Raw genomic sequence first — 25,667 nt, 5'->3', positions numbered from 1 at the left:
ATGCAGTGGAAGTCTGTAGACAGTCCTGGTTTTAGTTAACAATAAAACCGCATCAAATCTGCCCTATGTAAATGTGACGTTACTGTTTTTTTTTTTTCCATGAACGTTTCTAATATATTTTTCAATATTTGGTCTCGTGTAAGTTTAGATGCCGCAGATATTTTCCACCATGGATTTTGACACGAGTATGTTGCAAAATCTTCATGTGTTACAGATTAAGCAGCAGATTTGCATTGGTTATAACCCGTTGCATTGAATAATAGGCATGCTGTGGATTTGGCATACTACGATACGACCCCAAATCTGCAGTGTAAAAAAATTCCTACGTGTAAATGGGTTTGGTTTTGAAGCCCTTTTTACTAGCATTGTACTGTAAAGATGTTGCAGACTTTTGTTGGGGAGTCTGCAACAAGTTTACAATGTCTGCACGTACCCTAACAGATGTATGGATGCGTGGATAACCTTTATATGTGGACTATGCCCCAGACTGCTCATAAATCATAACATTTTGTTTTGGGTGCTCAAAATGTACTTTTGTTTTAACTTCACTTTTCACAATTTATCTCTGGACAGGTGATTATTTTCTTTTACATTGTTCTTGGCTTTCAGCCTACATTAACCATTTACCGGGACTATTTATACCTTCATCGGTCATTGCCAGGATATCTTCAGACAATATATTGTTGCTGTAATAAAGCTACTCCAATTACCGATCGTATTACTTGCCACCATATTTCCTACATTCCTCCGTCTACTATTTAGAACTTTCTGTGTTTACCTTTTTGTGTGTTTTTTATTTTTTTCATTCATACATTTACCTGTTTTCTGCAGATCTCCTCATGTCTTCTCTGCAAACTGGACACTAGTAGTGGTGAACAGTCCAAAAACGTGAACCAGTTAGAGAGGGTACTACTTTTTAAGAGCTTAAAGGTCTCTCTTCCGTTCTTATCTGTATGGTGTGCAACTAAGACACAGGAAACTATTTTTTTTCTTGCAGCCTGTTTGCTTTCCTTCCATCCTCATTGTAACCCGTTAGCATGGCTATTTTGGTGGATGCATGAGGCAAAGGGGGCTTTGCTGTGTTTTGACTTACACACTTGAGATCTAGATGGTCACTTTGTAACTGTTACATTTGGAATGTGGTTGCCAAATTGACATTGATGAATCGGTCCTGCTTCCATATGTATTGGATCCTATCTTTTATAAAGGGGGGGGGGGGCATGTGCATTGTCATCAATGCTGTACATGTAATCTTTCTTTGGCCAGATTGATTGATTTCTCCGCAAGTTGTTCTGGTTTGTAGCTACGTAAAGTAAAAGCAAATCCGATCAAATCAGCAACTCGCCAATATAATGTTATACACTATTCTGTGGCAGCACAAGCAATAGCAAAAGAGAGCAGAGCAGCGGAAGACTTTTCAAGTCTGTCATAATTTGGGGTCCACGCGTTTTTTAGGGAAAGCTGTAAATGACGTCCGTCTATAGTCTACAAATAAGACATGGACTTCAGTTTATCTCATGAAGAAGTGTATGTTCTATGTTTGTTATGTGGATTTCTAAATAATTCCTCTATTGTTGCATCCTCACAACCCATTTCAGTTTAAGGGAAACATAAGATGTATGTACTACAATAAGTATGTCCCTTTCACCCTGTAAGGAAAAGTTGCTTGGATTTGTCTGTTGCAATATTTCAATAAAATTCAGTGGGCCCAGCGATATCCGCTAATCACGTGGGGTTTCTGCGTATGTAGGTTGTGAGTCATTGCACTGCTGTAATATTACATGGTGCCCATTTTTGTGTGTCAAGCCCTCCAGGTGGGAGCCACTCTTTAGCGGCTCTGGATAATAGAGGTTGTCCCAATCGGGGCAACATTTGTCCCCCTCGGTCCTCTGATATTTTTTATGCCGTTAATTAATTGCTTAATTAAGCATTTAGATAGTGATTGTCCTAATAGGGCAACCCCTTTAAGAGTTCTACAGGTACTCGTATACAGCTGTTTAAAAATTGCTTTCATTTGCTACTTTCTAGTGTATATGGGGATACTAGATCTGAAGTAAAGCAGGACTAGCTCCTAAACCAGCTGTTGGCTTCTTTGTGACTTTTGCAGCCTGTGTCCAATTTTGAAACTATAGGCTGTCATTTTTATAATGACAATATATGAGAAAATTGCTGATAATGCAGTTTAATCTGCTATTTGTTCACAAGTAGTATATCAAGATGCATCTTTTGTTTTCATTGGTCAGAATTTAAAGAGGCTCTGTCACCACATTATAAGTGCCCTATCTCCTACATAAGGAGATAGGTACTATAATGTAGGTGACAGCAGTGCCTTTTATTTAGAAAAACAATCTATTTTCACCTAGTTATGAGCGATTTTAGCTTTATGCTAATTACTTTCTTAATGCCCAACTGGGCGTGTTTTTACTTTTGACCATGTGGGCGTTGTAAAGAGGAGTGTTTGACTCTGACCAATCAGCGTCATACACTTCTCTCCATTAATTTACACAGCACATAGGGATCTAGCTAGATTAGTACCTGCAGTCACTTACTTACATATTAACGTTACTGAAGCGTCTTGACCGTGAATAGACATCACCTCCAGCCAGGACGGGATGTCTATTCACAATCCCGTCACTTTGGTAACGTTTGTGTGGGACTTATAGCACAGCAAAGCGTAATCTCGCTGTAAACTGTCATTTACAGCGTGATCTCGCGAGATTACGCTTGCTTTGCTGTAAGTACCACACAAACGTTACCGAAGTGTCGGGATTGTGAATAGACATCCCGTCCTGGCTGGAGGTGATGTCTATTCACTGTCAAGACACTTCAGTAACGTTAATGAGTGAGTATGTGACAGCACATAGTAAACAAATCAGGATCACTATGTGCTGATTACATGAATGGAGAGAAGTGTATGACACTGATTGGTCAGCGTCATACACTCCTCTGTACAACACCGTTGGTCAAAAGTAAAAACACACCCAGTTGGGCATTAAGAAAGTCATTAGCATAAAGCTAAAATCGCTCATAACTTGGTGAAAATAGATCGTTTTTCTAAATAAAAAGCACTGCTGTAATCTACATTACAGAGCCGATCACCTTATGTAGGAGATAGGGCACTTATAATGTGGTGACAGAGCCTCTTTCAGGGAAATGATAGTTAATGGCATCCGAAATCTCTGTATGTCTATCCTTTTTTTTATAATTGACAAGTATCAGATTCATTTTTTTCCCCACATTAGATACTAAACTTCACATACTGAGGCAACTTTGCAGATTCATTGGCCCACAATTGGGAGCAGAATATCTGTTCATCCTACCTAAGCTCTGTATGTCAGAGAGGATGGTGAAAATGAACGAGGGACAGCTCTGGCATGTATGGATTGAGTAGGCTTGATGTATATTAGGCACGAAATTAAAGATTGTTCAGCAGGTTTATTTTTCTGCTCCAGTTCTTGGGTAGGGCGTTAAAATTTGAAGATATCCTGTGTATTAAAGAGGCTCTGTCACCAGATTCTCAAATCCCTAACTCCTATTGCATGTGATCGGCGCTGCAATGTAGAGAACAGTAACGTGTTTTTTTTTTAAAAAAACGTTCATTTTTGGCCAAGTTATGAGCTATTTTATATATATGCAAATGAGCTTTGAAATGGACAACTGGGCGTGTTTTTTTTTCGTATGTCCAACTGGGCGTGTATTGTGTTTTTAACTGGGCGTGTTTACGTGTATGACGCTGACCAATCAGTGACCAGTCAGCGTCATACACTCCTCTCCATTCATTTACGCAGCACATAGTGTTCTTACTAGAACGATGTGCAGCCACATACACAAGTGTCCTGATAATGAATACACATGACCTCCAGCCTGGAAGTCATGTGTATTCAGAATCCTGACACTTCTGAATCTTTTCTGTGAGATTACAGCAAGCCACGCGTAATCTCGCGAGATTACGAGGTAAACGAGATTTCGTTTCCCTTGCTGGAAATCTCACAGGATTCAGAAGTGTCAGGATTCTGAATACACATGACTTCCAGGCTGGAGGTCATGTGTATTCATTATCAGGACACTTGTGTATGTGGCTGCACATCGTTCTAGTAAGAAAACTATGTGCTGTGTAAATGAATGGAGAGGAGTGTATGACGCTGACTGGTCACTGATTGGTCAGCGTCATACACGTAAACACGCCCAGTTAAAAACACAATACACGCCCAGTTGGACATACGAAAAAAAACACGCCCAGTTGTCCATTTCAAAGCTCATTTGCATATATATATATATATATATATATATATATGTAAAATAGCTCATAACTTGGCCAAAAATGAAAGTTTAAAAAAAAAACAAAACGTTACTGTTCTCTACATTGCAGCGCCGATCACATGCAATAGGAGATAGGGATTTGAGAATCTGGTGACAGAGCCTCTTTAAAGAGACCTGTTTGATGTGTTATATATATACCTCCCATTCTCACAAAAGGAAATACTATAGTTTGTGGTCAGCATAGAAGAACATAGTAAGGAATACGGCATTTACATACATTGATCCTAAAATGGAAGATTTGGGGTAGGGCTTAGGAAAACTTTTGTTACCACACAATTGAATACATTTGGAACCATGGCGTGCCCTTCTAAAGTGTGCATGTTGTTGTGCCCTAACCTACACGTCTTGGTGTGTCAACTAGTCCCCTGTCTGCAATCCGAATGTTTAGATATAGGCTCTTTACATCAATTACTAATTATGGCTCGTGCCATTTTTTCTTGAGGCTTACAATATCTTTTGGAAAAACAAACGAGTACAGGTAAGGAGGCTTGTAAACTACCATCTCCCCTCCCTCATAACAGTGCGTTTCTGTGAATTCCTAAACACTTATTACTGTATACAGTATATTTAAGGTTTCCTTTTATTGACCTGCAACTGTAATAATCATTTCAATCCGCAAATACGTTTAAATACTGTATGGCATGAGTTGGGGTGAAATATTACATGCTGATTGTTAAATGTGGTTCAATGTTCGATTGGGTGCTCTTGAGTGTGTCTGACATATGGAAATAACTATTTTAGACAAAATTGTACTACTTGAAATGGTAGAACGGTTAAAGGGTTTGTCTCACAAAGAGATCAGCTGATCGTTTTTGGATCGGCTACACTAACCTCGGCTGATCCGCTGTTATTGCCGGAGGAAGCCACATTCACTATACATTTCCCCTACGGTCCAAGCTGCAAGTGAAATATAGTATTACATGACGATGCATGGATAAGCCAGGTCTCATAGATGAAGAGTCACGAGTAGGACACACCCCAGTTTGAAGTCCATATGTCCTAATAGGCCTTTTAATTCACTTTGATAGTGTTGTGGATTTAAAGGCCTTTGTGATATATAGGTGGTTTATTAGCTATACAGTCCAACAAATTGTAATGATAAATGCATTTTAAATTTTGGCATAGTCCAGTTTATTCTATTTAGCATGGGACCAAAACCCTTTATTATAGCCTATGTATAAAGTAAAGCCCTACTGCCATTAGCCGAACATGATAGATGCCGGATTATTATAATATATTTTGGATGACCACAGGAAAGTGTATTAAAGGGTTGTCCGGGCTGGCGTCCGGTTTTTATACGGATGACCTATCCATCAATAAATGATCTGCGGGGGTCCAACAGAAGGACTATTCACTGTTCAGCTGTTCAAGTTGCCTTTGGGCTCCAGAAGTTATGCAGTGGTCCGTGCCGGAAGCAGATCGCTTCAGTCATAGTATAGCGCCGTGCTGCAGTAACCCAGCATGGCTGCTATACAGTGACTGGAGCCATTTGCTTCCGGCACCAACCACTGCATAACTGCTGGTGTCCAGAGGCAGCCAGAACAGCTCATCGGTGCGATGTCTGAGTGTTGGACCGCCACCGATCATATACTGATGACCTATCCTGTGGATAGGTCATCAGTATGAAAAACCGCCTCCTTTCTGGTCAACCCCTTTAAGAAAAGAATACCTATGTATTAAGTACTGCAGCACGGCCGCTATACAGTGGTCAGAGCCATCTGCTTCCGGCACCGACTCCTGCATAGCTTCCGGAGGCTGCCGGACCATCTGATTTTTGGGGGTCCAGGTGTCGGACCCCACCGATCATATGCTATTGGATTGGTCATTAGTATAAAAAATATCCGCCAGCCTGGACAACCCCTTTAAGTTGATTTTGTAAGGGTACCGTTCCTCAAGAAAGACAGGCTACTTACACAAAATATGCCACTCTTTAACATTGCATGGTTCTCTCAGTTTAGTGTAAGGCCCCATTCACATCACGTTTTTTGCCGGGTGAAAAGCTCCCATTGTATACTTTAATGTAGACTGTGATGGATGCCTAACAGTAGTATCCTTAACCCACAGTCTATAAAAATAAACGTTATGAACTCTTATGACCCTTTATATGATGTATACATCAAACGGATACCATTATAGCCGATGCCCCAGTCACCTATGGACTATTATGGTATCCATTTAACATATGTCAGGAAAAGTTTTTGAAAAGCTCATGATGTATATGTTAAACAGATGCCTATGACATATGCCATACAGAGGCATAAGTCACCCATAGGCATCCAGGCTAAAAGAAAAAAAAAAGTATACTGTGCAGTATAAATTTTTTTGCGGGATCCCGTTGTATGCAATAGTTTGACCTACTTCACTATTCCACTCCTCAAAACGAAAAAAATAAATAAAAAATAACGCTGACGTATAACAGCTCGACAGATGCCAAAAGGACACACCGTAAACATAGGGCAATAGTGATGTGAACAGGGCCTAATAGTGAAATTCATGATTACAACACCGTTCTTTGCCAGAAATAAATGTTAGATGATCAGAATTTCTGGATTGTCTGATGGTATTAAAGCGACTTTCCAGGCTACCCCTTATTAAGGGTATATGTGTAAAGTACATGATCATCTTTTTCTCACTGAGTAGTATGTACTAGATAATCGTGCCTTTGCTAAATATTTGACTCACCATGCACTGACTTCCTGGTGATCATGTGATAAACAGCAGCAAATCTGAAGAGACAGAGCTGTAGTGGGGAGGCAGAGAACAGCAGTCTGAGCCAATGATGATGCAGGAGGTGGATTGCAGACTCCATGTAAGCACTGTAGCTAAACAGTAGTCACAGATCACATCTGTGCCCTATTGGAGCTGGGTTCTGCCCTGTCAAGCCCACTAGGAATAAAAAATTTTGGCTTGTAGAAGATTGGGCTGTCATGTCACATTTACTGCTGTTGGTTCCAATGTAAATGTTTGCAAACTTACAATTACAATTTTTTATTTAGTTCTTGTATTACATATGACTTTTTTTGTTGGTTTTAATTCATACATAAGGCTCTGTTGACAACTGCAATGTGATTTCCATTACTCTATTCAGTCAGTGGAAAAGAATAATGGGAAAAACGGCAGCAACAGATGCGTCGCATGACTAAAACCCACCAAGCCCGACGGAACCCCTCCTCTTTAATTGGTTCCGTCTGGTTTTCGTAATTTTGCCGGACAGAATAGTGAACCATGCTGTGCTATTTTGTCCAGCATAAATGACGGAAAGGGATCCTTTTGGAGCCTCTGACGCAGATGTGAGTAGGTTCTTTGTCGTTTTTGTTGTAAAATATGCGGCTTGTAGCGGTTATGCGTTTTTGCTTTCCTAAAGGGTAACTAAACATTTAAAAAACTTTTGACATCTCATAGTGACGTGTCAGAAGCTTTGTTTGGTGGGGGTCCGAGCACTGAGACCTCCACCGACTGCTAAAATGAAGCGACAAACGCTCGTATGGGCGCTGTAGCTTTTCGTTTCTGATGGGCTTTCCACGGAAAGCTGAGCAAGCAGTGTACGGACTCATAGACTGTCTATTGAGCACGTACACCGCTCGCTCGGCTATTCGAGGAAAGCCGATCGGAAAACAAGCGGCAAAGCGCTCACCCAATCGCTTCTGCCACTTTGTTTTAGCGATCTGTGGACATCTCCGTGCTCGGATCCCCACCAATCAAAGCTTCTGATGTGTCACTATGACATGTCAAGAGTTTAAAAGTTTAGTTACACTTTAATTCAAAAATTACCTTTTTAGTGTTGCTCGCCTCATTGTTTACCAACAGAAGTTTCAGTCTTATGGCTGGAGATGACGAAAGCTTCTCCTGCATAGGAGCTTTACAAGTGAAACTTCAGGCATCACCCAGTTGCCTCAGCATCAGTACTGCCCGATCTGCTGGCTGTATCTAACACTGTCAGATTAAAAGAGGATTTGTCACAATACATTTCACAATGCAAACTGCGTACATTATTAAATGGCTGTATAATCCTTTCTTAAAGTTTTTCTGCCTGATTTTAAAATGAGCATTTTATAATTCTAAGTGTATTCATGAGCTAAACTTATTCTCCTCCCACCTAGCGCTGACCATCTCCTATCCGTGTCCCTCTCGCACATACTCCATAAAGCTGCAGTCTCCCTGGCTCTGCAGTAAATCAAAGACCGGCTCTCACTGCAGAAGCAGGGAAACTGCAGCTTGTACTGAGCATGTGCGGGGTTTGACCACGGTGCAGGGACACTGATAGGAACTTGTCAGCTGCAGGTGAGATGAGATTAAGATTATATCCTGCATATACGTGGTCTCATAAAATGCTCATTTGAATATCAGGCAGGAAAACTTTGAAAAGAATTATACAGCTATATGGATGTTCAAAGTAAGTACACCAGCTTTATTGGGTTTGACAGATCTATTTGATAATATAGGCAGTTTGTTATGTGAAATCTGGTAACCGATCCTCTAGACGAGAATATAAAACACAAAAATGCACTTTAAGGGTGTTTTGCAGAGGTACGTAGTGTTCAACTAGAGCCCATAGCACATAATATAAAGTCCCACAAATTGGATTGCTGGTTAAACCCCGTCTATCGGTTGGCCTTGGCAAAAGCGCATACTAACCTGTCTTGATCTCCGAACCTGGCGCTCTTTTACCCGGCACTGTAGCTCAGACCCAGGTAAATAATGTCACTAGGTCCTGCCCTGTTCAATAGAATACTATTAAAATTAATATAGTTATTTCTATATACATAGATAAAATTAGTTTAATTAGCTCATAAGGCCTCATGCACACCTCCGTTGGGCGTCGTACGGCCGTTAATGACGGATCTGTGAAACACGGACCTCACACGGGTGGCTTCTGTGTGCAGTCCGTTGTTCCACTGACCAAATGAATGAAAAGGCCGAGACTATTCCGGCAAAAACTAACAGGAGTAGGACCTGTCCTATTTTTGACGTAACGGCCACACGTTTCCGTTAAAACAGAAATGTGCATGGTCCCATTGAAATGAATGTGCCAGGGTGCTATTCGTTAAAACGGATCGCATCATGAAGAAAAAAACCCTGAAGTGGGCATGATGCCTTACTGTTTTCTACAGTGTTAGATCTACAAATAGAAAATAAGATCTGGTTTTCTATTTTCTTAAAGTGTTTGTTTATATGTGCACCTACTGTAATGCCTCATGCAGACGACCGTTGGGCCACTCGGGCTGTTTTTGACGGCATCAGAGTGGCACCCGATAGTCTTCACGGACCCATTCACTTTAGAGGGTGAATCGGGTCCGTGAAAAATGATCCGATCTGAGGAAAGATGGGACATGTTCTATCATTCCTCGGATCACGGATGGGACTAGGCCGGCGCACACGATCATGTTTGTGAGGCGCCTGTCAAAGACATACGCCGTTCGGACCTCAGTCTGCCTCTAGTTGATAGATTTACAGTATTTGCTATTGGACCCAAAAGGACCAAGTGCACAGCTTTGATGTATTTGCAAACTTTTCCTTTAATTGCTGTACTGTTTTTGGTTTGCCAGTCCAATATAGTTCTTAAATCCTTTGTTTTCTTTATCTTGGCGCTCTTTAATGTGACCCATTTCTTCGGTTGTGCTTACAGGTGAAAGTCAGCTGTAAAGCATGTCTGGAAAGCCATGCAATGATTAATACAAAGCATGGTGATACAATGTTAACATTTATATGGTGTCATCTTTACAGTTGAAAATGAGAGCTGGTGGCGCTAGTGACTCCTCAAAATGGAAAAAACAGAAGAGATCTCCAAGGCCCCCACGTCACATAACCAAGGCTGGCGCAGAATCTTCGCACCAGCCTTTATCAAATGGCTCTTCAGCAGGTAGTCTTTGTATTCTAAATTTGAACATGTGCCACGTTAGTCATTTCCATCATGAAACCGTTTGCCTTTCCACGTTGTAGCCCTTGGAAGTTACTGACTCTCCTTGCTGAAATCCTGCCGGTAGGGAATCTTAAGGGCAATCGTCACTGGGCTCTTATAGGCTCAGACATTGACGTACATGGTAGTCACTTACAGGTGGCACTACAGAGACATTTTTCATCTTTCTGGTGGAGAGCTATTTTTCTACTTGTTATTCATTTTTACCTTCATTTATGAGAAGCATTGCCACAAATATACATACAAAATGCAGCTCTGATGTTGTTGCGCATTATACCACAAATTAAATCGTCCCTTGTATTCTGCAAAATTCCTTATTTTAGCATATATGCTTTTCCTTTTCAGGGGGTATTCTTTTCATGGAGCCTACCTCTCCAGATGCTACATCTCCCATCTCAGGTGGTAGCTCTGGGGCCACCTCATCTGTTGTCACTCCAACCGCCGACAGTGGAATTGGGTTGTCGTCGCAAGCTACGTCAAAGGAAGATCTGTCCGAAATGGATAATGCAAACCCTGTTGCTGCTGCTCTTCAGTCACCTGGAGATCTCTATCCATCAGAACCACAAAACCGGGATGAACAGAAGGTAGGGATATATTCATTTTATTTGATCTCCTCCTTATTGGATCTCAAAGGGCCACCACACACACATAGTGTTGAATGCGCCTGAGCAGTAGGTATATGGCCCAGAAACTCTAAGTGTTTGTTCACAGCCGTCATAGGAGCAGAACAACCGGGAACAGCAGGCCCGTCGCATGACCGACACCAGTGGCACCCGACGACACATATTAACCTTAATGGGTTCCACCAGGTTTCCGTCGTGGTGTCTGTCGTTTTGCCGTACAAAATAGCACAGCGTTCTGTGCTTTTTTGTCCAGCAATTTTTTGTCTAACGGAGCCGCAGTTGTGAACACAGCCTTAAAGAGCCCTATTAAAAAGATTCTGCTTAAAGAGGCTCTGTCACCAGATTTTGCAACCCCTATCTGCTATTGCAGCAGATCGGCGCTGCAATGTAGATTACAGTAACGTTTTTATTTTTAAAAAACGAGCATTTTTGGCCAAGTTATGACCATTTTCGTATTTATGCAAATGAGGCTTGCAAAAGTACAACTGGGCGTGTTGAAAAGTAAAAGTACAACTGGGCGTGTATTATGTGCGTACATCGGGGCGTGTTTACTACTTTTACTAGCTGGGCGTTGTGTATAGAAGTGTCATCCACTTCTCTTCACAACGCCCAGCTTCTGGCAGTGCAGCACTGTGACGTCACTCACAGGTCCTGCATCGTGTCGGCACCAGAGGCTACAGTTGATTCTGCAGCAGCATCAGCATTTGCAGGTAAGTAGCTACATCGACTTACCTGCAAACGCCGATGCTGCTGCAGAATCAACTGTAGCCTCTGGTGCCGACACGATGCAGGACCTGTGAGTGACATCACAGTGCTGCACTGCCAGAAGCTGGGCGTTGTGAAGAGAAGTGGATGACACTTCTATACACAACGCCCAGCTAGTAAAAGTAGTAAACACGCCCCGATGTACGCACATAATACACGCCCAGTTGTACTTTTACTTTTCAACACGCCCAGTTGTACTTTTGCAAGCCTCATTTGCATAAATACGAAAATGGTCATAACTTGGCCAAAAATGCTCGTTTTTTAAAAATAAAAACGTTACTGTAATCTACATTGCAGCGCCGATCTGCTGCAATAGCAGATAGGGGTTGCAAAATCTGGTGACAGAGCCTCTTTAATACCTCGGTTTACGATTTCTGTATAGCACTGTGGAATATGTTGGCGCCATGTATAAGTAACAGAAATAAAAATGTACATATACTTTTCTTACACAAGCATGGCATTATTTCTGATGCCACCTGCTAATTCTAATACATGGATCTATTTTCTGTACCCCATTTGAAGAATGAAGAATTCTTGGGAAGAAAAACGCAATCTGCCTCCGTTGAATCCATCCCTGAAGTTCTAGAAGACCACTCCTCAATAGCTGACCATTCAGACTCTGCCTCTGTACATGACATGGACTATGTCAATCCTCGGGGAGTAAGATTTACACAGTCGTCACAGAAAGAAGGTGAGAGTTAAAATGCTAAGGTCAGATTGCCTTAGATGGTGCATCCTATAAACATAGACCTTGCATTTCAGCCGATCGGCCACAGTCCCGTCAGTCCCGTGCAACACGAAAGTACCGTTTTGTTATTAGATGATTGAAACAGAAAACGTTCTAATAGCCGAAGGTTAAAATGTATAGAACAGGAATGTCTAACTGATCTTAACCCAACCAGATGTCGCAGAGCTTGTTCTCTAACCCTTATGTATTTCTCTTTTTTAGGAGCGATCTTGGTCCCTTACGGCCTTCCTTGTATTCGTGAATTGTACCGCTTTCTCATTTCACTTACCAATCCCCATGACCGTCATAATTCTGAAGTGATGATACACATGGGTTTACAGCTTATTACAGTAGCTTTGGAGTGTGCACCAATCGCAAACTACATTTCCCTCCTGGGACTTGTGAGGGATGAGCTTTGCCGGCACTTGTTTCAGGTAGTAAAGGAGTTTTTTTCATCGTATTCACTAAGGACCTTGTCAAATTAGACCGCATGTCTTTAACACAAAAATTGCCCATGTTCCCCTTTAGCAACCAGTTACAGTTTTTCTGTTAGACAGTTTTTATAAATAATGCGCAGTCTATTTGGTGTGTAAATCAAGAAGTTCTATACCCCTGTCATTCTGATGGAAAACCTCTATCACTGGCAACCAGACGGTCCGACACGACACAACTATTAACCGATGCCATTTTCTAATGACCTAGATGTATTCTGTATGACATTTTATGTCCGTTTTTAGTATTTTAGTCTGCCTATATCTATATATTTTAATTCCTTATTTACTTTTATTGCTGGATAGGGATGGGAAAATGTTGTGTTTTTTTTTTTGTTTTTTTGTTTTTTCAAGGCTTTGTTCACATCTGCATTGGTCGTTTCCGTTCTGTTTTGTCATAGGAGCAGAACAGCAAACCTAACAGCAGTGACCAATCCGTCACATGACACACCAACAGCGACCGCCAAAAATCATAGACGTTAATGGGTTCTATTGGGATTCTGTCAGCACGCTGCGCTATTTTGTCTGATTTTTGCCGAAATCTGAGATACAGATGTGAACACAGCATAACTTTCAGGCTTCATGCATACGAACACATTGGTTTTGCAGTGCGCAAACCATGGGTCTGCCGCGGTCCATCGGACTGCAAAAAACCTTTGTTGTGTGTCCCGCAAATCTAAACCATAAAGTGACATGTCCTGAGTTTTTGCGGATCCGGATTGGCGACCCCAGCACTGATCCGTGAAATCCACAATCGTGTGCACGGGATCACAGAAATGGGTCCGCAGAAATGAGAATAAATTGCGGACGCAGATGCAAGGTCGTGTGTATGAGGCCTTACACTTTGTTCTCCTCCTCTCGCCTACTGTAATACTTGTCCTTTGTTTGGGGAGTAGATTGTTGTATTTATTACATTCAGTTAGGCTCTGTGATCACCTCTGATCTTTCTGTCAATAGTATATGTCGGGAGTATTGCATGATGTATATCTCTGACATATGTCACTGAATAGGCATACAGTGGCATATGTCGCTTTTTTATACTGCAAAAAAAAAAAAAGGAAAGACGTATTCCTGCCCGATGGGTGAATGGAGCCCTATGGATATGTTTGGTGTACACGCCAGGAGCTTTTCCCGGCATATATGTCAAATGTGATGTAAACGGAGCCATAGTAATTTTTACAGATTGTCAGCATTCCCTATTAATCACAAATGTTTCTTTGACCCCTTCAGCTCTTAAGTGGAGAACGTTTAAATCTGTACGCAGCCTCCTTGCGGGCATGTTTCCTTCTATTTGAAAGTATGAGAGGGCAACTGAAGTTTCAACTGGAGGTAAATACATATGTATTCATTGTGTGGTTTTTTTTTTTTTAACTCTCCTAGAAGCCCAGTATTCTGTCATGTATTATGGGATTTCAAAATCAATGTGGTCAACCCCTTTCTTCTCTCAACCCACCTCAATGCTGAGCTGATTTCTGGGGGTCTGGCTGCTGAAACCCCGGCTATCTTCTAGGACTGAGAGAAGTGCTTGGACATTTTCCCTGCAGCAATGCTTTCCAGATTGTTGGGCCGCATATGAGCCCCAAATGTCTGGGGAAAAATGTAGTGGTAATGTTAGAACTGTTTATATGTATGGGATTTTATTGTTTTTTGTTTTTTTTGCTACTTAAATAGATTATAGGTAAAGATTAGTTTAGGATAATATAGAAAAAAAGTTAACTTTTTTTCTCTCTCTCCGTCTTATAGATGTTCATAAAGAAGATGATGGATATTATTACCATAGAAAATCCAAAGATGCCATATGAGATGAAAGAAATGGCGCTGGAAGCCATTGTACAGCTCTGGAGGATACCCAGCTTTGTTACTGAGCTCTACATTAACTATGACTGTGATTACTATTGCTCCAACCTCTTTGAGGATCTTACCAAACTTCTCTCCAAGGTCTGTTGACTTACATTGTTACTATTTATCACCTATCCACTGCTTAGATAATAAATAATAGATTGGTGGGAGTCCGATGGCTGGGACCCCCTCTGGTCGCCAGAATGGGGGAACCCGGTCCCGCGTTCCTCCCCAGCTTCAAGGCTGTGGCTATAAGTTTGAATGGAGTTGTGGTCGATCGTGTGCGCTGCCGCTGCATTCAAAGTCTATGCCACTGATGAAAACAGCAGAGCACCCCACCGATGTAGGATTTATCACCTATCCATGTTCACACGGCTTATTTTTGTCCGTTTTTCGTGCTGTAAACCGCCAAAAAACGGGCAAAAAATCGGAAGCAGAACGCCTCCAAACATCTGCCCATTGATTTCAATGGGAAAAACGGCGTTCAGTTTCGACAGGCCGTTTTTTTACGCAAAAAAGAAGTGCAGGTCTCCTTGTGACGTTTTTGGAGTCGTTTTTCATAGGCTCCAAAAACAGCCGTAAAAAACGCTGCAAAAATAGGGAGTGGCTTAAACGTCTGAAAATCCGGAACTCTTTTCCCTTGAAAACCGCTCCGTATTTTCAGACGTTTTTTGCTAAGCGTGTGAACATACTCGTACCGGAATACTCCTTTTTTTTTTTTTTTTTTTCCCTTTTAAATTTCTGTTATTTATTTATAACATAGAAACCTAGAATAGTGACAACAAAAAAAAACTAAGTAGGCCTTCTAGCCTGCCCCTATATAATTATTCGAGCGGATTGTAAATCAGCATCTCTGGGGATAGATCGGTTTTCATCCCAGGTATGTATAAAGGCTCATGCATGGGACCGGCGAAGAAATCTATAGGCCCATATTGTACCTCCATGTGCCCCCAATTTTAATCATTCTGTGAGGATCTATGACTGAAATAATTTGGCTTGCTCAAATACATTCCTTATTATATAGGTATTATTTTCTATAAGCATTGCTTGTAGAGAAGAATATGGTGCCTATGTGTAGTCCAGGTTTGAGACATCACTGAATTGTTGTAATCCAAATGATCATGGGTCTTTTTGTTTGTTGGAGGCCACTTGTGATTGAGAAAGTAATCAAAATTAAATGAAATGTTTCTTTCATTGCAGTATCATGCTTGATTCTTAGCAGGTGGCCAATATATATTTTTTTTTTGTGATCGCGATTTACTTTTAAACGTGGCCAAATCAACATAAGAGATATACATTTACAGTACTTGCATGTGTATTTATTGAAAAATTACTCTGGCCCATTTGCTCCTCCATCCCTCTCTGTTGTGGCTTCTTTGTGCTTCTTGACTGGTGGTCGGGCATTCAACCCCCCCCCCCCCCCCCCACGTGACTGCGAAGTGTTAGCTGCATGAACGTTTTTCTTTCCTGGAGTTGAGCCCCCACTTTATTATATCACTTTATTATATATACTTTCTATCATATTATGTAAAATCCCATATGGGAACTCCTATGATATATAGTTGGGTGCCTTCTGCTCTCTATCTTTGTATGGGAATGGAGGGGGGACAGCATGCACATCCACTATATAACTGTACAGCTGGTGGACGTAGCCCAGGACAACCAATTTAAACACGGAGTGTCCCATTGACTTTTTTTTATTGACAAATAACTTGTGACCTGTGCTTTTTTTTTTTTTTTTTTTTAAATGTAGTTAAGAATATTAAAGGGTAACTAAACTTTCAAAAAACGTTTGACATGCCGGACGAGCGCTGTGCCTCTTTGTTTCTGATCAGCTTTCCTTGGAAAGCCGAGGGAGTGGTGTACAGACTCCTAGACTTACTATAGAGTCCAGACTCCAGACACCACTTGTTCAGCTTTCCGAGAAAAGCCGATCAGAAACGAAGCGGCTCAGTTCTCACCCAATCACTTCTGCTGCTTTGTATTCGTGATTGGTGGGATCTCAGTTCTAGGAGCCCCACCGATCAAAACTTCTGACATATCTGATATGTCGTTTTTTTTAAAGTTTAGTTACCCTTTAAGAGTTTCATTTATGGAGGCGAATTACAGGAAATGTCTGTGGTGAGAAGTTTTATGGGCTTTTATGCTAATGCTTAGAATATCTAATAAAGTATCAAGTTCAATCTTTTATGAGTTTGGGTTTATTTCCCCACCAGAACGCGTTCCCAGTGTCTGGACAGCTGTACACCACTCACTTGCTTTCCCTTGAAGCCCTGCTGACTGTTATTGACAGCACTGAAGCGCACTGTCAGGCCAAGATTTTAAGTAACACATTACAACAGGACAAAAAAGAAGTTGCTGAAAGCACAGAATTACCTGAAGATCCTGGAGATAGTAAGTTCTGCAGTTCTCGTTGTTCGTCTACTTCTATATATGTTGTACTTGTTCGAAGTGTTCACTTTGACAATGGAAGCCTGGACAAATGGTACATTTTCATTGAATGTTATTTAGCATCTACACTTTGACTACCCCTAATATTGCACATATGTTTCAACTGGAAAACCTTTCTTTTTTAGGCCCTGAATGCCCAATGGAAAACGCTTCCCCAAACATCAGTACAGAATCCCAGGGAGCACGGCCCCCAACTAGTGGTCATCTTATGGCTGATGAGATGAACCTGGGCATTCAGGAGACTGAGGATGGCAGTGACAGTGGTAAGTAGTTGATATCAGTAATATATTTTGCGTTTAAGAATATGCTGTCATTTTGGTTGCTCTAGGTGCTTTTATTGTGCCCTTGACTTAATGAAAGAGCAAGATAGGGAATTTTCAGGTAATTCCAGCTCCTTTGTGGCTTTCCTCACCATTACATACGTACTTAGCTGCTGGTATGTTTTCAGCTGACAAGAAAACCCAGAAGAAACCGCCACGCTTCTCTACGTTCCTCCCCGCCGCACAGGAACTGAATGATATAAAGAACAAGAAAAAGGTATTAAACTGGCAAGCCATTCTATATGGACATATTTCAGGTCTATTATAACAAACAAATCACATTTGATTATTTTATGTGTGTGTTTCCCCAGCTCCTTATAACTGGAACTGAACAATTTAATCAAAAATCTAAGAAAGGAATACAGTTTCTTCAAGAAAAGAATCTCTTGGCAACACCAATGGATAACAAGGAGGTGGCTCAGTGGCTCCGAGAAAACCCAAGACTGGATAAAAAAATGATTGGAGAATTTGTAAGTGATCGTAAGAGCCTTGATCTACTTGAGAGCTTTGTGGGGTGAGTCGTCGGAGCTGGATTATCAGCTATGTTACAATTGATTTCAAATGACAGAATCATTATTTATATTCTTTATTAAAAGGTGGTCCCACAATTAAATATTCATTTACTTTGATAGATCACACAAAACATCCGCTATTTATTGGATTTATTTAAATGTAATGCTTCTGTGTCTATATACTTGTGTGTCTGCTCTTCGCTATTCTTGAATAACATAAACTTCTACAATTAGTCTGGAAGTAAGCAATAATCCGTTCACTTACTGAATGCAGTTCAAATGCAAAACATATTAGACATTTCCATAACTTTTGATTATGCAATGTTTACAGTCTATGTACATAAAACCCTTTAGTCACCCTTCCACAGGTCATCGGATCATCTACAATAACATGGGTTTCAGTGCCTGCCAAACAGCTTTTTACATCAAAATTTATCTGAAAATCTTATATGTGAGAGGAGCCATTGAACATCTGATTTTTCTTGGTGCAATCTTCAGCACTTTTGTAAAAGAACTCTTCTTTTAATTTGCTATACACCATGTATTTTATGTGTTTCTCATATTTTTTCACTATTGTCATTTTCTATGCTAAACGTTTTCCATATATTTTAGTATAGCTTCAATGAACCTAGAGCTTCGTTCACATCTGCGCCGAGACTCAGTTCATGGGTTCCACCGGAGCTTTCCGTCCGTTACCCATGAACGGAATCCAAACTGAAACAAACCTATGGTTTCCGTTTGCATCACAGGTTTTTTTTTTTTTCAATGGTGACGGATCCGGTGCAAATGGTTTCTGTTTGTCACTGTTGTGCAAGGGTTCCGTCGTTTTGACGGAATGAATAGCGCAGCCGACTACGGTATTGATTCAGTCAAAACAACGAAACCCTTACACAACCGTGACAAACGGAAACCATTTGCACCGGATTCGGTGATACAAACGGAAACCTATGGTTTCAGTTTGGATTCAGTTCGTGGGTTCCGCTGATGGAAATCTCCGACGGAACCCATGAATGGAGTCCCAAAGCAGGTGTGAACTAAGCCCCAGGCTGCATGCACACTTCCGTCAGCCGTTGTACGGCCGTTAATGACGGTTCCGTGAAACACGGGCCGCACACTGATGGCTTCCATGTGCAGTCCGTTGTTTCACGGACCAAATCAATGAAAAGGCCGAGACTGTTCCGTCAAAAACGTATGGCCGTACGGTTCCCTTAAAACAACGGGAGTGTGCATGGCCCCATTGAAATGAATGTGTCCGGGTGTTATCGGTTAAAACGACGGATAGCACCGTGACGAAAAAAACTGAAGTGGGCATGAGGCCTTATTGTTGTTTTCCTTGCATATTCTCCCTTGTGAGTTGACATTGCAAATGTATGTTTTTGAAACGCTTGGAAAAGACGTACATATTTTGTTTGTCCTGTTACAAGTTTGAAATGGTTAACACAATGGATTTACCTTATTCCCTTCAGAACGTTTCAGTTTCAAGGCTTGAGAGTCGATGAAGCATTAAGACTTTACCTTGAAGCCTTCCGCTTACCAGGGGAAGCACCCATAATTCAAAGGTTACTGGAGGCCTTCACAGAACATTGGAGGGTAAGGGAAATGAATAGTCTAAGGTTTTTTTTTTATAGTACTTTGTTAGTGGCTTGTAACCCAATGAGAAACATTTTACAAGTGTAAAATATAAGATGGTTGTTGTACATTGTGTCTTACCATACAGCAGTTTACAAGTTCCACATATTCTCTTTATTTTAACCTCAGAATTCCAATGGAACTCCTTTTGTGAATAGCGATGGCTGTTTTGCGTTGGCATATGCAGTCATCATGCTGAATACTGACCAGCACAATCACAACGTCCGCAAGCAGAATGTGCCAATGACCCTCGAGGTGAGATCAGACTGTGTGTGCATTTTATTTTGCCTCCATGTGATATCCGGCTAGGCAATGTGAATCCGTAGTCACAAATGACTCGTGGCAGACAAAAGCTTATGTCGTCTTTGTTTCTAGAAGACTATGTCCTCTCCTAGCCCTTGCACAGTTATTGTCTGTACCTCTGACTCTCTCTGTTAAATTCAGGATTGTTGGTACTTAATATTCCCCAACACAGCTCAAGTTTTTATCTGTAAGGATTTTCTCCTATCCTTTTTCTGTATGGTTTAAGAGCAGCTATAGAGTAATCATAAGTTATTAATAATCATATAATAATCATACTTTAAAAGGTGATTTGTAATGGTTAATGTCTGACTGCAACCAAAGGGGATTTGTTCAGTTAGAACAAACCTCGTTGTTGATTATTTTTTTTTTTTGTGTTTTTGTTTTTTTTATTCTCCCTGGTTATTTATTAACCAGCAATTAGATTAAAAAAAATTTGTAGTAATGCACATTAAAAATATTTCCATCTTTAGAAAGATCTTTCATTGTATATCCGTTTTAATGATCTGTGACATTATAATAATATCAGATTGCTGGTTGAATCGGGGGCAAATCTTCCTGTCATGGCCAACTATAATCTAATAAATTCAATTGGAAAATATATAAAGCGGCCAGATTTGGTCATATAGGTGCTTTTCATGCTCTGTAATACCCCTATGATTCCTCTATATAGAAACAATTACTGTATTACTTTGATGTGAAGGTGCATTACGCTTTCAGCAAATAGGGTATTCATTGTGTATATATATCTATCTATCCTGGTCATGTGGTTGACACACAAGTACATGGCTGGTTACAGTACAGTTACCACAGCTCTGTCTTGTAGGCGAAGTTCACACCTGCATCTCCATGGCAGGTCTGGTCAGAAATGGCGGAAGAATGGGTTCCATTGTGTGCAGTTAGTTTCCATCACATAATGGCTCCAGCACTACCGTTTTTTATGGTTTTCTATTTGAAAGACGGGAACAGCATAATGGAAAAAAGGAATGCAGATGTGAACCAAGCCTTACCTGTGTGTACATGACATGACCATGACGGGTTTTATCCATTGGAAATAAAGGATGAAAGTTCCTGTTGAATGAGGGCAAGGCCAAGAGATCTTGAAAACCTTTGGAATTGATACCAAAAGAATATTATTCAATTGTATAACTTTAATTATTATTTGCTGAAAACGTAATACCACTTTAAAGCAATTTTTAAAGAGGTTTATCATAACCTGTTACTACCCCTTTCATATCCCTCACGCAGCAGTGGTTTATGCAGCTTTTTTTAAGTTTTAGTTGTCAACACAAGGGGCTGGACCTTTGGAAAAAATTAGCTCCCTGTACTTATTGGGGGGATTTTATCAACCGTTCTACGCCAGTTTTCTGGCACAGAAAAGTCGCAAAAGGGACTTGCGTTGCTTAATGGGTCACATGTTTCTCCAACAAATTTATCAAGATTGGCATATGAAACGCCAGTCTTAATAAATGTCCCCCATTGTGTCACTCCTCCCATTCCATTTAGATTGTAAGCTCTTATGGGCAGGGACCTCTCTTCCTTTTGTCATTGTTTGTACATTTCTTTTCATTTTACTTGAATGTTACTTTCCCAATCGTAAAGCGTTGCGGAATATGTTGGCACTTTATTTTATTTTTTTATCTTCCCAGGAGTTCCGAAAAAATTTGAAAGGTGTCAATGGTGGGAAAGATTTTGACCAAGATATGCTTGAAGATATTTACCATGCCATCAAGTAAGTTGGCAATCATGTCTTTCACCTACAATAAAGCCTATAGATGTGCCAGTGTCCTCTGCGAGAATGTCCATTGCTGTACAAGTGTTATATTCTGTTTTTACAGGTGTATTCAGCAACTAGTGAACCATAAGTTCATTTTTGTGTGGCTTCTCAGGGCATATAGAACAAAAGCAGAGAGAAAATGATGAAATTCAAAACACAGAAAGCTTTGTAGAAGGGGATTCAGCAGAAATGCATCTTTCTGTGCAAGATTGGAAAAGCCTGTTCTCTTTCATGTTACTTTGTTGTTACTGATAAAGGGATTGCACTGCGAAAAGCAAGGGAGTGTAAGTTCAGGGTATTACTAGCATATTGTAATATTTGATATTCTGTTTATTTCCTTTTTCATTTGGACTCTGTAGTCCACATAAGCAGTTGATCAGGTTTCTGTTAGTTCTGTTGTGTCGTCACTGTGCCTTGTCTAGCTGTTGAGAAGCCAGGCTCTTTCAATGCTCACAGCTGTTTATAGGCAGCGAGGGCTTAAGAAGTGCTCAGAAATCCAGTCTGCTCAGTAAATCCAACACCAGAGATTTCAAAGCTCTGGGGATTACCATGCTCAGGAGACAGGATGTGATCTCTGGCACTCCCTTGCTTTCATTTCTTGCTTTCATGCTAGAAGCTTTAAGGAGGTCAGTCTTGGAATGTCTTGGGTGATGCCCACACTTCTGCTCTCTAGTACAGCCAGTGTCTATAGGTAGTACTGCCTTCAGGGGCGGATTAAGGGTACCATGGGCTCCAGGCAATTCACAAAGTGTGCCCCCCGAACTCTGAAGACACCATACCATACATAGGTTATGTCTTCTCAGGTTAAAGTCGTTCTTTTTCTATTTTCTCCATCCAGTACAGGCCTCTATGATGACTTCTCCCAGGCACGGTCCATTTCTGCAGTTTACCGCTCAGATGCCTTCAGCTTCTTACTTTTCAAACATTGGCGCACCACACCTATAAATGAAAATTAAATTCTCATGGTGCCACACACTATGCCCCCTAAATATAATCGCGCCATACACGGCACCTCTGATTATAATAGCACCATACACTGTCCCCCCATTATAATCGCACCATACACTGTGCGCCCTATAGATAGTGCCCCTCACAGAGCCTCCTGTAGATACTGCTCCCCATAGAGCCCCCCTCACCCAGAGCCCTCCTGGAGATAATGCCTCACACACTGTTAACTGGAAAAAAAAAAAAAACCTTTGCTCACCAGATCCGCTCTTGCGCCTTACTTTAGCAACGCAGACCTAGTCTGACCAAGTCTGCTGGAGCTGAACGATGCAAGTGACGCGATGACGTCATCGCGCCGCTTGCATCATTTAAAACCACTTAATTGCATTAGTTCCTTGCTCTGCTATTCAGCGCCTTTCAATGATGCAAGCACGTCATCGCGCCACTTGCATCGCTGAATAGCAGGGCAAGGATAATCTTTGCCCTGCCATTTAGTGCTTTTCAATGAAGAAAGCGGCGCAATGATGTCATCGCGCTGCTTGTGTTATTGAGAGGCGCTGAATGGCAGGGCAAGCAACTAATGTTCCTGCCTGGTTATCCGTTTCACGCAGTCAATTATAGTGCTGTTGGGCCCCCTTTGCAGCCTTGGGCCCTAGGCACTTGCCCAGATTGCCCTCATTATAATCTGCCCCTGATTGCCTTACTACGCTTGGTGCAAATAGTCGATTCTTCGCGAGCAGCTAGAGACTACTGTCTTGCGTACGTAGGCATAATGCCACTAAAGTGCCACCTTTTTCATAGTCTCTCTCTTGATTGTATTGAGGAAGTGCTGCCAGAAAGAAATCTGCTTTGTTCTTTGGAGGCTGCGTGAAGTCCTGTGAATATTTTTATTCAGCCTAATTTTAATTAAATAGATTAATGTATGTCGTGTACTGTTTGGAATTAATTGTAGCAGGAAACCTCAAGGGTAAGTTCAGGCACAGTGGGTTTTTAAAGCTGTATTTTACAGAACTTCGTAAGAAATATTTGGTGCAGAATCCGCACCGAAAAAAAAATGCTAAAGATCGTCCATATCTGAACGGAGCCTAAACGTCCATACTGCATAACTTTGTTTACATAGTTCTGCTTGCTTATTATAGACTGTTGTTATCTAAGATGAATGGATGTGAGCACTAGAAAGAAATGTCCTCAGTTACTTTAATAGAATTTCCTCTTAAGAATAAAAAAGTTGTCGGATTGGTATAATAATATGTTTACAAATGTTATTCAAGCTATATTTGTTACTGGAAAAACCTGCAAAGTTGCTCTCCTCCAGAACGAAGAAAACGGTCTCTCTCGTGCCGCCTAAAGTCAATGTCTGACCCTTTTATGGAGCCTGGAAAGATAACTTGGGTTAATCGCCAACGGTCACCTATAGGTGGCATTATAGAGACCGATTTCCTCCTTCTGGAGGAGAGCTATTTTGCATACAGTAAACATTGCCCTTAAGACTCCCTACAATCTTCCACGTGCATTACCAGTCCTAAATCTCTCGAATTTCACCCATTTCAATGCAAAGATTGAAATCTTTCATAAAATGGAAATTTTCACTTGTAAATATGGTCTACCGGTGGCCATATTAGTTGTTAGCCAACTTTCCATGAATCCGATCTAACCAAGAACCCGTTGATTCGAACATTACAGGGGTTGTCCAGGATTAGAAAAACGTGGCTTCTTTCTTCCAAAAACAGGTTGTGTGCGGTATTGCAGCTCAGGCCCATTCACTTCAATGGAGCTGAGCTGCAATACCAGACACAACCCAGGTGTGGCGCTTCTTGTACACGGTTTCTACACAAACAAAAACTGGTAACATCTGTTTAGAAGTGTTTATTTTTCACCTGTTCTCTTCAGGAATGATGAAATAGTAATGCCTGAGGAACAAACGGGTCTGGTCAAGGAGAATTACATGTGGAATGTGCTGCTGCATAGAGGTGCAACACCTGAAGGGATCTTCCTGCATGTAACGCCTGGAAGCTATGACCATGATTTGTTCACTATGACCTGGGGGCCAACTATTGCTGCTTTGTCATATGTGTTTGACAAGAGTATGGAAGAGACGATCATTCAAAAAGCCATATCTGGATTCAGGTAATTATTTAGGTTAGAGAGACATAACTTTATTTTTCTGTCAACGTAGGCGTATGATGGCTTGTTTGTTGTGGGGTGAGTTGTAGTTTTTATTGCCACCATTTTGGGGTACATATTACTTTTTGATTACTTGTAGGCTATGTTCAAAGGGTGTAATTTGGAGACTGAAAATAAACAATAGATAATACACATTTTATAAGCTGTTGTTCAATTAAAGACGCCCTGTCACCACATTATAAGTGTCCTATCTCCTACATAATCGGATTGGCGCTGTAATGTAGATAACGGCAGTGGTTTTTATTTTGAAAAACGATAATTTTTGGACAAGTTATGAGCTTGTTTGGATTTATGCTAATTAGTTCTTAATAGACAACTGGGCGTGTTTTTACTTTTTACCAACTGGGCGTTGTACAAAGGAGTGTATGACGCTGACCAAACAGTGACCAATCAGCGTCATACACTTCTCATTGTTCCAGCCCAGCATGATTGTGCAGTGAAAGAAACTGGGCTGGAACAATGAGAAGTGTATGACGCTGATTGGTCACTGATTGGTCAGCGTCATACACTCCTCTGTACAACGGCCAGTTGGTAAAAAGTAAAAACACGCCCAGTTGTCTATTAAGAAACTAATTAGCATAAATCTAAAATTCTTCATAACGTGCTAAAAAAATGATCGTTTTTCAAAATAAAAACCACTGCCGTTATCTACATTACAGCACCAATCAGATTATGTAGGAGATAGGGCACTTATAATCTGGTGACAGAGCCTCTTTAATTTGAGATGTGTATTTAGACGTTTTTTTCATGTGTTTTTTGCCTTTTATTGAATTCAATTAAATACAGGACGCGTAAAATGCGGCAAGAGGGGACATGACACTTTTTTTGCACGACATGTAATTTATAATACAAGTGTAAAAGAAAGCT

At 40.9% G+C, this 25,667-nt stretch overlaps 1 protein-coding gene across 8 annotated transcripts in view; it reads left to right on the top strand.

Moving 5' to 3' along the window:
- The window catches only part of GBF1 (golgi brefeldin A resistant guanine nucleotide exchange factor 1), a 187,512-nt gene that overhangs the window by 119,699 nt on the left and 42,146 nt on the right, over positions 1-25,667 (top strand). For 4 of the 8 annotated variants that reach the window (XM_075841616.1, XM_075841614.1, XM_075841615.1 and 1 more), the window contains exons 9-23: positions 4,763-4,798; positions 10,045-10,180; positions 10,583-10,821; positions 12,148-12,316; positions 12,575-12,786; positions 14,074-14,172; positions 14,587-14,781; positions 16,899-17,076; positions 17,259-17,396; positions 17,582-17,670; positions 17,765-17,967; positions 19,432-19,555; positions 19,724-19,849; positions 21,544-21,626; positions 24,507-24,743. In XM_075841616.1, coding sequence (XP_075697731.1) covers positions 4,763-4,798; positions 10,045-10,180; positions 10,583-10,821; positions 12,148-12,316; positions 12,575-12,786; positions 14,074-14,172; positions 14,587-14,781; positions 16,899-17,076; positions 17,259-17,396; positions 17,582-17,670; positions 17,765-17,967; positions 19,432-19,555; positions 19,724-19,849; positions 21,544-21,626; positions 24,507-24,743 — 2,264 coding nt within the window. Of the gene's footprint in view, positions 1-831; positions 907-4,762; positions 4,799-10,044; positions 10,181-10,582; positions 10,822-12,147; positions 12,317-12,574; positions 12,787-14,073; positions 14,173-14,586; positions 14,782-16,898; positions 17,077-17,258; positions 17,397-17,581; positions 17,671-17,764; positions 17,968-19,431; positions 19,556-19,723; positions 19,850-21,543; positions 21,627-24,506; positions 24,744-25,667 lie in introns of all 8 variants that reach the window. The other 4 variants (XM_075841619.1, XM_075841620.1, XM_075841617.1 and 1 more) reach the window with 2 other exon arrangements.

The sequence above is a fragment of the Rhinoderma darwinii genome, chromosome 11, assembly GCF_050947455.1.
Source record: "Rhinoderma darwinii isolate aRhiDar2 chromosome 11, aRhiDar2.hap1, whole genome shotgun sequence".
Classification (NCBI taxonomy): domain Eukaryota; kingdom Metazoa; phylum Chordata; class Amphibia; order Anura; family Rhinodermatidae; genus Rhinoderma; species Rhinoderma darwinii.
This window is presented reverse-complemented; position numbering and strand designations above follow the sequence as displayed.